The sequence below is a fragment of the Poecilia latipinna genome, unplaced genomic scaffold (assembly GCF_001443285.1).
Source record: "Poecilia latipinna isolate Pla-1442-1.1 unplaced genomic scaffold, P_latipinna-1.0 Scaffold2138, whole genome shotgun sequence".
NCBI lineage: Eukaryota > Metazoa > Chordata > Actinopteri > Cyprinodontiformes > Poeciliidae > Poecilia > Poecilia latipinna.
Genome location: NW_015114754.1, coordinates 88,215 through 100,250, shown reverse-complemented (window position 1 = coordinate 100,250; position 12,036 = coordinate 88,215). Strand labels below are relative to the sequence as shown.

General features: G+C 36.2%; 1 protein-coding gene across 11 annotated transcripts in view; it reads left to right on the top strand.

The window, feature by feature from the left end:
- Positions 1-5,780: 5,780 nt before the first annotated feature.
- LOC106936415 (leucine-rich repeat-containing protein 7) overlaps positions 5,781-12,036 on the top strand; it is a 94,391-nt gene continuing 88,135 nt past the window's right edge. For 5 of the 11 annotated variants that reach the window (XM_015017404.1, XM_015017403.1, XM_015017401.1 and 2 more), the window contains exon 1: positions 5,782-6,554. In XM_015017404.1, coding sequence (XP_014872890.1) covers positions 6,530-6,554 — 25 coding nt within the window. In that variant the 5' untranslated portion in view covers positions 5,782-6,529. Of the gene's footprint in view, positions 6,555-12,036 lie in introns of all 11 variants that reach the window. The other 6 variants (XM_015017402.1, XM_015017405.1, XM_015017406.1 and 3 more) reach the window with 4 other exon arrangements.

Genomic DNA, 12,036 nt, shown 5'->3' with positions numbered 1-12,036 from the left:
AACAATTATGATACAGGTGCCCAGATTCTGAATATCCTGCTGTTTTTTAAATGGAAAACTTTTTATTAATTACTAGAAATTTGCGTTCTCCTGAGTCTAACTGAATGGGACGGAGTTAAATTAAAATTATTTGTTTGTAAGTTGAATTAATCTGGTTTTTCTCTCTTGTACCTTAAAAAAATGCATTATATTAACAGGAAAAAAGCTGTACTAAGCTCAGCTGAACGCTGATCCTGAATCGCACAGCATTCTGGAAGATGTAGGCAGAGGAAAGGCTTAGAGCTAGCTAAGTAAGGCTGGTGGAATTTCTTTGGTTACCTAGCAACTCACTTATTCTTTGGTTACCTAGCAACTCACTTATTCTTTGGTTACCTAGCAACAACCTGTTGACTTGCGCAGCAGCAGTTTAAGGTTCTGCCACCAATCCTCAAAACTGCTAAAGAGTAAACAACAGCCTGGAAAGAAAACAGGAAATGTCATATTACCAGTTAGGTAGTATTTCAGATATGTAAAAAAAAAACAAAAGAAAAACAAACTAATCAATAGTTATTGATACTGATTTATTTAATTTAATGATCAATTTCCCTTTGGGATCAATAAAGTATTTTTGAATTTAAATATGAAGTTTGTATTGTGATAATTTTTTTCAACCAAGTCTGATATTAGGCCATAACCAAATCAAAGGTCACCCTGGACAGGTCGGCAGTTTGTCGCAGGGCAACACAGAGACAGACAGGACAAACAACCTGCACACACACACTCCTAAGGAGAATCTATACTGACCAATTTACCTAACAGTCGTGTTTTTGGACTGTGGGAGGTACCAGGAGAGAACCCACCATGCACAGGGAGAACATGCAAACTCCATGCAGACAGAACCTGGGCCGGGAATCAAACCCAGAACCTTCTTTCTGCAAGGCAACAGGGCTAAAATAACATAAAAAAGCAAACAGAAACATAACATTTAAAATGCTGAACATCTGTATATCTAAAGTGAGTTTGGCTGATTTTACAGAAAAATCTGCCAAACGGCTTTAACGCATGCAAATCTGGAGTCATAGATGTAACCCAGAGCAATCCAAATTGACACATTTCCAGGATGTGAAACTCATGACATGGCGCATTAAAGCTACACATTATGATTTTTTCCTATTTATAGCCTTAGAGAAAATCTGAGCAAAATGGTACGTTTTTCCGATACAAAAGGAAAAGCGTAGCAACAACATATGGAGAAAGTTGCAGCTTGTTGCCTGAAATAGCTATACTCTCCAGAAATGCACAGCCTTCAGCTCAGCTTCCTCTAAACCTAATCTGCCTAAAATAGGTGGGAAAAATCAGCTGAATCCAAACAGACAGAAATAGGATTTGTGGGCAAAACTTGGCCCTTATAAAGGGATTCAGCTCAACAATGTGTTACAAATTGAGTAAAGTGAGAAATATTTTGCAGCATGTTCTCTGTTTCTGTTTAAAAGGCTTCTGAAAACCTTTCAAGCAAATCTGAATTACTGAAAATCCTCTTCAAATACTTTAAAATAACTTTTATTTATCCCAAAAAGGGCCATTTAGTTTGCAGCTCTCTGGTCAGCATAACAGAAAAGAAAATACAAACAGTCTTATGCAGCGATTTGCTACTGATTTGTTGACTGAATGTGATTTAAGGGCAATAAGTCACCTGTCAGGCGATGATATAAACAAATTAAGCAACTACTCAAGTTCTGGCACAAAACTTTTATTCTGGCTCTGGTGTAGCATCTAATTAAACATGGAAATTTCCTTCCATTTAAAACTCTGGTCCTATAGAAACCATCATCGGATTGAACATCACAGAGAGTCAGGCAAACGTGGTCAAAGTGAATTTACATTTTTTAACAGTCAGCTTGTCAGATTGGAGGCGATAATATAAAAGAATAATCTGAAAAAGTTACAGTTAATATAATAAAAGAATAGTGCAATACAAATACAGTCCCATCAACTTTTCTTCATTTTATTAGATTTTGTCCAGAAATGTTTGTGTATTTATTAGATTCTTTGTCTTTTAGCATCATAAAATCTTTTACAGACTGTTAGTTTCTGATAATGTGTCACATAAAATATTAATAATATGCACTGAAATTAGGTTGCAATGTGACCAAATGTGAAAACTTTCAAGACAAATGAATACTCTTCCATAATGAAACGTTATAAAGTTCTTATCTATTTTGCTTAAAACTTGTATTTAAAGAAGAACAATATATGACAGTAATTTCACATACAATATTCTTTAAAAAAGTTAATCAGTCATCTGTTTTATAGTGCAAGTATTATAGAAAATATACTTTTGGTGTCACAAATGTCATTACATAAACACAGATTACAAACATTTGATTACAAAAATACAGGGAAGAGTTGATATAAAAAGCAGATTTTAAGCATAGAAATGGCCAACTTTGGTATTTTTGCTAAATATTTATTTTATTTCAGTATTAATGAAAGAGATACATAAAACAACAACACATTCCATTGTTTTGTATAAATACATACTGGTACGCTACATGCCCATCTTAGCTAGCAGATAACAGCTACATAAGCTAAACTAATTTTGCTAGTTCAGCTGACAGTATTACAGTAAATATCGCTGATATTTATCTTAGCATTACACAGAGATGCATTACTCAAAAATGGTAATGCAGTAATCGTATTGTACTTATACTGCTTATAAGTTAGGAACGAGGCGAGATCCAGTCCTAAGCATGTGGTTTTATTGTTGTCATGGCAACTCCATAGAAACGGCCTGCCAAGATGGCTGTCAGTTATAAAGTTCAAGGAAATGTGACGTCACATAAGAACTATGTATTAGTAAATACATACAAATACATGCAATTATATGTAGTTATAATTTTTATTAGTATAAATTATGCATTTATAAATACATAATCATATCAAACCACATTGAAAAGATAATAAGTTGAAACTGATCTTTTACAAGCCTCGCTGCTGGAGCAAACCACAACAAACCTCTACAATAATGAACCATTTTGGATTAATCTGAAGGACATTTCAACCCTGGAAGTGATTATGTTCAAGTTAATCTGATAAACGTCCAAGTGAAGAGACATGTAGCGAGCCCTGGAGACAGAGAGAGAAAGATGACTTGCAGTGACAGGCTGGCCAGCTTCCTGTTTACTCGCAGACTGTGGTCAAACTCAGTCAATCTGGGAGAATCCCAGTGCTGCCATCTGGGCCTGACTGGAGCTTCAACCAGGCACATCCAACTGGCACAGAGAAGGATAATGTGTTACTGTTACAGTAGAAAGAGGCAGAGCTGCAGAGTCAAGGGTTAGCTTAACACGTAGCAAGAGCCTTAAAACTGCAGATTTACATTTCAAATTTTACCAAAATAAATCCATACAAATCACTTTTCCCTGAGCGCTTTCTGCGTTTATCAGTTATTATAGTACTAAATGATTACCATTTGGTTGTGTTCAGTGTTTTCTACTGCAGTAGCCCTTTATTAGTCACATTTACTGCCCGAATGTAAGGTGCACTTTTTATTTTCTTTATTTTTCAGAAAAAAACAATTAAAACATCACTACTGCCTTCTGATGTGATTGTCTTAGGCTTTATACCTACATTCAGTAGTATTATGTAGTAGTATTTTTACATAAATGCAAACAATAATACATTATTTAAATATTTTTTTTATTAAAAAAACTTGTACAAAACTGTCTGGTATTGTGTTATGGAGGTATTTTCATATTTATTTCGCTACCTCAGTGCCAAACCCTTGGTTCTGTTTTGGTCGTGGAAGGATATGGAGAAAATTATTGTTTTAATATTTTCACATTGCTGTTCTCTTTTTTTTTTTCTATATGAAATAGGGTTTTATTTTCCACAATATTATAGACCTTGAAGTTTATCAAAAATTGGTTTATTTATTCTTCAAATTCATTTTTTGTCAAAAACTTATGTCTCCCAACATTTATTGGTATACATTTTATGTTATTAATCAATCAATCAATCAATCAATCAATCAATCAATCAATCAATCAATCAATCAAAGTTTATTTGTATAGCAGTTCTTTAGTGCTTTACATCATAAAAACAAAAGTAATAAACCATAAAAACAACATACACTCACAAATTGAGAAACCAGTAAGGAACGTTACATTTTGTTCTGGCAGTTGGTGGTTACCGTAGCAACCGGTTACCATCAGCTCCGCCCCCTTTTCCATAACTCTGGATCAGCTCCGTGTTTTCTTCGCAAGTACTATATTTTAACATGTATTTTAGACTATTTTGGCTACATGCAGGGTTTATTGTGTAGTTTGGCATGTTTTGTATATATTTCTAACTGTTATAAATAGTGTGCATTTTAGCACATTATTTATAACAGCTAACAACTGCTGTTAGCTGTTTGTTGGGAACCATTGCTCTGTAGTTTTAGGGTTATTTACTGTATTTCATTTAACGTATGTATAAGTAGATTTTCTCTCTTGTTTGAATAAATACAGAGAAAATGAGTTTGTCTTTTGTGTCTTTTTGGACTTTAAGGGTTATAGAGCCTTTATTTGTTTAAGGAGACAAATAAACACTATAATGACTTATAACTGGAAAAAATAAGGATTCATCTTTAGTATATTTCTGAATTTCTAAGATCTTATTGGATACGCTGATATGTGGAAACTATAATCTGGAGCGGTGCTGCGGGGATCTTGTATTGTGCTTTAACAGGGACAAAATTAAGATAACAGAACTACCTGGAGGCTATGCTTTAGTGAAAACTGGCTATTGAGCAAACCATTGGTGTGCCAGTACCCGACTGGCAGCTCCACCAGTTGCAGCAGCCCACACAACTTAACTGAAAAGCCTGTTTCCTTATAGTTTAACCAGCCGCCCCTGAATCTGGAGTGCACCCATATTCAACTGTTTATTTTTTACATCCATTTTTAACGCTGAAAGCTTGACAATATATAATTACACATAATTTAAAACCATTTTTAAGGGTTTTAAAATCTCCTTTTGAGACTGCTATTACATAGGGAGAATTTTAGTATTTGGTACAAGAAAATAATGTATTTTATTGGGATTGTCACTAACAACAAAACACAAAATAGTGCACCTATAAAGGAGAATGACATGTAATTAAAAAGTTTCTACAATTGACAAAATTAAAAGTGTGGCATTCAACCTCTTTTAACTGAAATAGGGCTGAAATGATTATGGATGAATCTGTGATGAATCGATTACTGAAATAATCATCAACTAATTTAGTTTTCAATTAAATTAAGTATACACACTCACAAAAGGATGATTCACTGAACAATAAACAAGATATCCATGGGAGTAATTTGCATTTAATTAAGAAAAAAGCTGAATTTTGACTTTAATCTCTGAGATCAAAAGTCAGAATTTTGAGAAAAAAGTTGGATTTTTTTTTCAGAGGCTCTAATCTTTTTTTTTTAACTTTATTTCAAACAAATAGCATTAACATACATAATGGATCTTCAGTGGCAAATATCACAATACTACAATAAAAATAAAGAATAACCACAGACATTGACAATGTTGATGTTAAGGTCTTGCAATCTTCAAAGTAGAATAAATAAAGTAAAAACAAAAGTTGAATAAATATACACATAAACTGGTCAAATAAAACAACGTGTACATTTTCACCTGTATTATTTTCATAACAAAAAGTGTCAAAAATACATTCAAATACATATAATAAATGGTCTGTTACAGCAAAAGAAAAACAAAATAAAAATATATATATAACAGAGGCTCTGCAACATATGCGGCAGGTTTAAATCTGCCATGATCTCATCAGTTAAAAACAAACAAATAAAAATGGTAAGCTTCTCAAACAAAAACAAAAAACATGGCAACTGCCTTTTGATTGAACTTGAACTCATAATTGTTATACCTGCCCGTATTGGGACCAGCTGCTTCCTCTCTTTCTGTTCTTTTGTCTCTCACGTAAAGTCAAAACCAGCGAACAATTAAAGAGCACAAACTTGTGCGCAAGCGCAAAGCGCACGTACTCGCGAGTCCTGGTTCCGTCTTCAGCCATCTCTTCGCAATGCCTCGCTCTCTTCTCCCTCTCCTCTCTCCACGGAGGACAGATGGGAGGAGACGCTTCTGCTGAACGTGTTGGGTCTGTTTTTTATTCCTGCAGCGGAGAAAACGCCTCTGCTCTCCGGTCGGTCACGGGTCCGATCATTCACATCCTCACGCCGCAGGTCTCTCTCTTTCTGCGGGGTGTGCCCGCATCTTGCTCTTCTTCTCTTTTGGACCGAGGACATCTAGTAACTAACTGGAGGCACCGCGCTGTCTTTGTGTGAAAGCTGCTGAAGTGGATTTAAATCTTCCTAAAAATGAGCGTGGGACCAGATGCGCTCGTCTCATCCGTTCTCTGGCCGCTGCTTGCGCGGGTACCTGTCCCGGTTTTGGACCGGTTCGACTGATCCCCGTTCGATGCTGCAGAATCCACAGGGACCAGTAAATAAAGAGATTTTCCCAAGAAGCGGATTCACCAGCAGCATCCTGCCAGATGGATAACTACTCCGCGTTACCACGTAAGGCACCAACAGAGTGACACAAACCTGCTGCAGTATTTCTCATTCAGCCTGTTAGCGCTGGGGATCCCTGAATGGATCATCTGATTAGTGAGACAGATTATCATTTCCCCAACGTCTCATCGCGATTGTAGTTAAAAAAATATTATACCACAAGTTTAATTCTGGATTTGAATCCATTAGAAAATATTAGGAAGGAATAGAAGACATGTTTTTTAATTTGGTTCATAAAATACAATGTAATGAAGAAGGTGAAAAATTGGTAAAATAAATGAGCATTTTTAGTAAATTAGCTCACTAAAATAACCTAAAATTGATACTTTTTCTTCATTATATGTTCATATTTTAAATATCTATCTATCTATCTATCTATCTATCTATCTATCTATCTATCTATCTATCTATCTATCTATCATATGATGCAGTGTCGTATACTTTGACATGTAACTGTTCTGCCGTCATGGAATCATCGTTTCAAACATTATGTCTCTTTCTCTCTGTGTGTGTCACACACACACACACACACACACACACACACACACACACACACCTGTTAAATCCTCTACCCTAAGGTAGTACAGCTTATTATCCTATTTAGCACACATTTTAGCCATACCAATCTGTCACACTTGTTACAAGCTTGTAATGGCACAGGCTTTTTTTTTTTTTTTTTTTTTTTTCACCCTCCGGTTTAATGGTTTATTATCTTTTTTCTTTTCTGGACTTAATGCTTCCTGTTTCATTGCATGGTATAATTTGTTGCCCAGTCCTCTCTGACTTACAATTCACATGAAACCAGCCTGGGTTTTACTCAAAGAGAATATTTAATTCTAATCTTCAGTGCAACATATTCAACGCGCTGCTCATAAGATGACTCTTTTAATCTGTTTCCTTCTCAGCAGGGCTGTGCAAGCGCCACTAATTGCCTTAGATTGTATGATTTGCAAACACTTGAATGTGAGATTTGTCTTTTGTGGTCATATAAACTGAGAGCAGCTGAGGCTGCCTGCATTCAGTTATTAAGACATGCAGATCTTGATAATGTGCTCCATCTATTTCTGTGTGTATATTATTTCTTTGGCTTTATGGTTTTAGTACATGATGTTCTGCTGAGAAAATTTGACTTTTATGTTCTTGTGATATCTGCCATCTTTACACTTATATCTCTCTAAAATAGGGTTGATTTCAAGCATAGGCCTGTTTTCTATGATATTGTGGAGAAAAGGTGCAGAGTTATCAAATAAATTAGCAATTTATTACATTTATGGCTTTAGACAAAACATTTTAAGTAAGTTCATCACTGTTTTTCTGTATCATCTGATGCTAAACCTCAGATATCGGTACCAGTACCGGAAGTGGAAGAAATGGATCGGTGCATCCCTTGTTCCAGCATATTGGCACAAACTGCTGAGAATTGGCACTGTATCAATAAGTGAACTGAAATTATGCAATCATTATTGAGTCTTTGGATGTTTGCAGATAAAGCAGACACTGAAAAGTCAATATTTTGCTCTTTGAATCATTCCTAGACTCCTTTGCAGAGTATAGAAGAAAACCGATGCCAGTTCGTTGGTGATTTGACTTTTGGTGGCTGTTCAGTTTCCCACCATAACAGACAAACAGATAAGAGCAACCTGACATTTTATCAAATGAATACACAGATCATTTCATCCCTTACTGCAGTGTAAAAAAGATGCAGGTCATTTGAACTGCCTAGCTTCATGCATGCCCAAATTTCCACCCCTATCAAACCCTGTCAAGTGGTGGTAACGAGTCTACATGCTGTCAGACCTTCCTTTAACACACAGCTCATCTCATCATGCCACTTCTAATGCCATTTTGTGCCATCTCATTGCAAATTGAATTAGTTTCATTCACATCTCTGAGCTCCATGTCTATCAAAGTGGGCCATTCCCTGTGGGTGCTCAACTTGGTTTCTCTATTTTGTCTCGTCAGTGAGCACTAGGCTTGTAATTTTATTATTTATTATGACGATGATGAAAAAAATACAATTTCTTCGGCTTTTTGGTCTGTAAATACATCACTGCCATGACTCAGAGCCTCAAAAACAAATAAAATTCCCCTTTCATCAAACACACAACTTCACCACTTCAATTACTTTAAGTGGGGCAGCTATGCTGCTAAGCAGAACATAATAATTGTGTTTGATTGCATTTTGAAACATAAATGGAGCATTTATTGATTGAAGCGTAAACAACTGTATTAGTAATCATCTGCCATTATCCTTGTTTCTATCTTATATTCACAAGACAGGAATTTTCTAATTGTTTTTTTGACCCAGTGCAGGTAAACAAAACGATGTCCCTTCACAGTTTACCTGTCAGTGGCCAAAATGGTATTATTTACCAGTGCAACTCTTCTGTTGGGTAATATGTAACATTTAATTACTGTCGTACCTGACATCTTGAAATTGGACACTGTCTCTTTAAGAGCCCCCTACCCTTTCCAACACTCCCTCTTCAGCACTTTATTCAAACTAAGCTTCTCCATGATGCCGTTTACAACTATTTATAGGAGCGTTGCATTTGTATGATAAGTTCCACTAGGTGTTTGCTAATTGCTGCTGCCGCTAGTCTGAAGGATTCGTGTGGGCGAGGTGCGGCTCAATGTGTCAAAGCAACACTCCGATAGGTCAGGGAACAACATTATTAAATGATATAAAGCTAAAAAAAAGGTGATTTTTCATAATAATTTTAGTTTTTTTTATGTAAAGCACGTGTTGCTGAAATGTGTACAAAAAAACTTGATTGATTCGATTTCTACTCCTGTATCAGAATAAGTGGAGATAGCGGTTAGCAACAAGCTAACTAATCAACTGGGCCTTGTTATCTTTTTAATACCATTCAGATTAAAACAATCACTTTGTTGACCTTTGACCTGGGTGTCAAACTCAAGGCCCAGAGGCCAGATGTGGCCCACCGTTGCTGTTTATGTGGCCGTCTGGACTTCAAATTTTACCAATAAGTCCCTCCAGTTTTTCACAAATCTGCAAAATTCACACAAAATCAACAGATCCCCACATTTTTTCTAATTTTCTTGCAAATGTTTTTCAAAATTGATCCAAAATTTTGGGTTTAACTGACTGCTGCCTCAGCCGTGATTGATATGGCGAGAAATAAAGTCACATTTATATCATATGCATTAGTGCAAATATTTATTAATATTTTAATGGTTTAATCAGTTTTATCGATACGTTCTGGCTGAACCGGCCCTTTAAGAACAATCAGATCTATGATGTGTAATGCATGTTATAATGCTGCACACTTTAACAACAACTATTAGCTGAGACTGATGACTCACCACAAACTCCTTGATGATCCGTTTATTATTAATTCTTATTTTTGATGCCTGTTTTGACATATTTCAGGCTTTTAATGCTGATTTATGTCATGTGAAGTATAAACTTGTATAATGTTAGCCTTGGTAGAGACTGATACTGCAGCTTTTATCCTGATTGAGAGGAAAGACCTTTTCACAGCATGATAGGCTTGAGTAAGAATCAACACAAAGATAAAAAAAACTGTAAAGTCCTTTAGTTTTCATTTAAAACAGCTTCCCACTCCGGTTGAACTTGCCAGCTGTATTTTTACAGCTTACCTTTTTGTGTTGAAATATTTCCACAGAGCTGCAAGTTAACGTAAAACATAACAGCCAAGGAAGAGTAAAGCAGCACTGGATTACATTCGTCTTTGTGATTTTCATTGCTGACAATATAACTGTGCAAATAGGAAATCTGGAAATAAATCTGCTTAATGGAAACGCAGCAATTTAAAATAAAAACTCACGTTTTTCATTATAAAGATTTTCCGCTATATCCAAATCAGTGTATTTCACAAAACTGCAATTGAAACATTTTTTTTTTCACATCATGAGTCACATGATCAACAACCGGATGTTACTACTGGCGGAAAAGACGAAGAAGACGACGACAGGAAGTAGAAGGAAGATGCATATTTATTAATAATCGTGTGAACAAATTTATTGTGTTTTGTCGACATGTTGAAATATTGACTAATTTTTGCTTGTATTTGTAATAGAAGCTAATGAACAGATTTTAAACTGAATGGTATGAATGAACACATTTGAGGTTCTGAAACTGTTTCTTTTGAAAACCTTAGCATACGTTGATACTGATACCCAGTATCACTTCCAGCTCTTCTTAAAGTCAATAGTTGTTTTCACTGATGGTACAAAATCAGCTTTAATGTGAGATGTAAATTTTTACAGCACCGCCTTGTTTCCAACACTGACACCGCCATCAAACTAAAATGCAGTATAAACTTAAATGAGATGGTGCAATAAAGACATAAGAAATGATATAAAAACATATAAACATGCCTCACTGGTTGACTCTTCATTAGAGGTGAAATTAAATCATTAAAACAGATTAATTAAAGTGTTTTGGTCTTTTCTACTGCCACTTGCTGTTTCCATGCTTCACCCTGTGGTGCATCTTCTGGTGCCCCAGCAGAACCATCATGCTTGATACTACTTCCTACTTGGAACCTTTCAAAATATATGTCATAATAACACCAACATATGCATAATGCAAACTAAAATTATGGCGGTAAAAACCAAAAATGTTTTGGTCTTACTGAAAGAAATGTTCTGCATTTAGCTGTGAATCATTTAGCTGTCCTTGGCACATGCAGTTCTGTCTTGATGTTCATAAATCCTCTCATTTTTATTTGCTTTAATATTGAACTCCAGTAATAATTTGTGTTCCTCCAGCCTCGGGTTTCCTGCACTTTCTTTGGATTGTCTGCATAATTCTGGCAGCTTCATTTGTCGTAGCCACACACTGAACCCATTTCAGCCTCATCAAGGATGGTGTGCAGTCTTTGACAATCTAAATATAGCATTCCAGAGCTGAGTGAAATAAAATGAATCTTCTGATGTATCAACATGTCGTCTTCAAAGTAAGCCGTTGCATGCAGGTGGAAAAAAAGTTGTGTTTTTTTTTTGGTGTTGCTACGCTAAAGCTTTCTCAGGACGCCGCCGTTTTTTCTGTTCCTGCTGCTGCTGCTGATGCTGCTCGTTGCCTAGTGACTGTATCCATGATACCGGCTCCTATCGTCATGGTGATAGGCCAAGGGAGAGAGACCCAGTGAGGGAAGGGGGGACAGAGATACCAGTGGATCTGCAGTGTGTGTGTGTGCGCGTGTGTGTGTGTGTGATGTGATGAGGAGGACGGATTGTGATATATATTCGAGGATGATGGCGATGGAAATTATTGCGCCTCAGTCGTGACATATCGGTGTTGTCAGTTTGCCGGTGGCGCGCTGAAGGACACGGAAAGTCGAGTTTAATTAGTCTCCATGTGGCAACTTTTCCACAGAGGAAGCTGTTTCAGTTCGGTGACATTTCAGGAGTAAAACGGATAAAAAACGGGAGAGACGTAGGATGGATGGATGGATGGATAGAGGGATGGATGAATGGAGGGAGGGAGGGAGGGATGGAG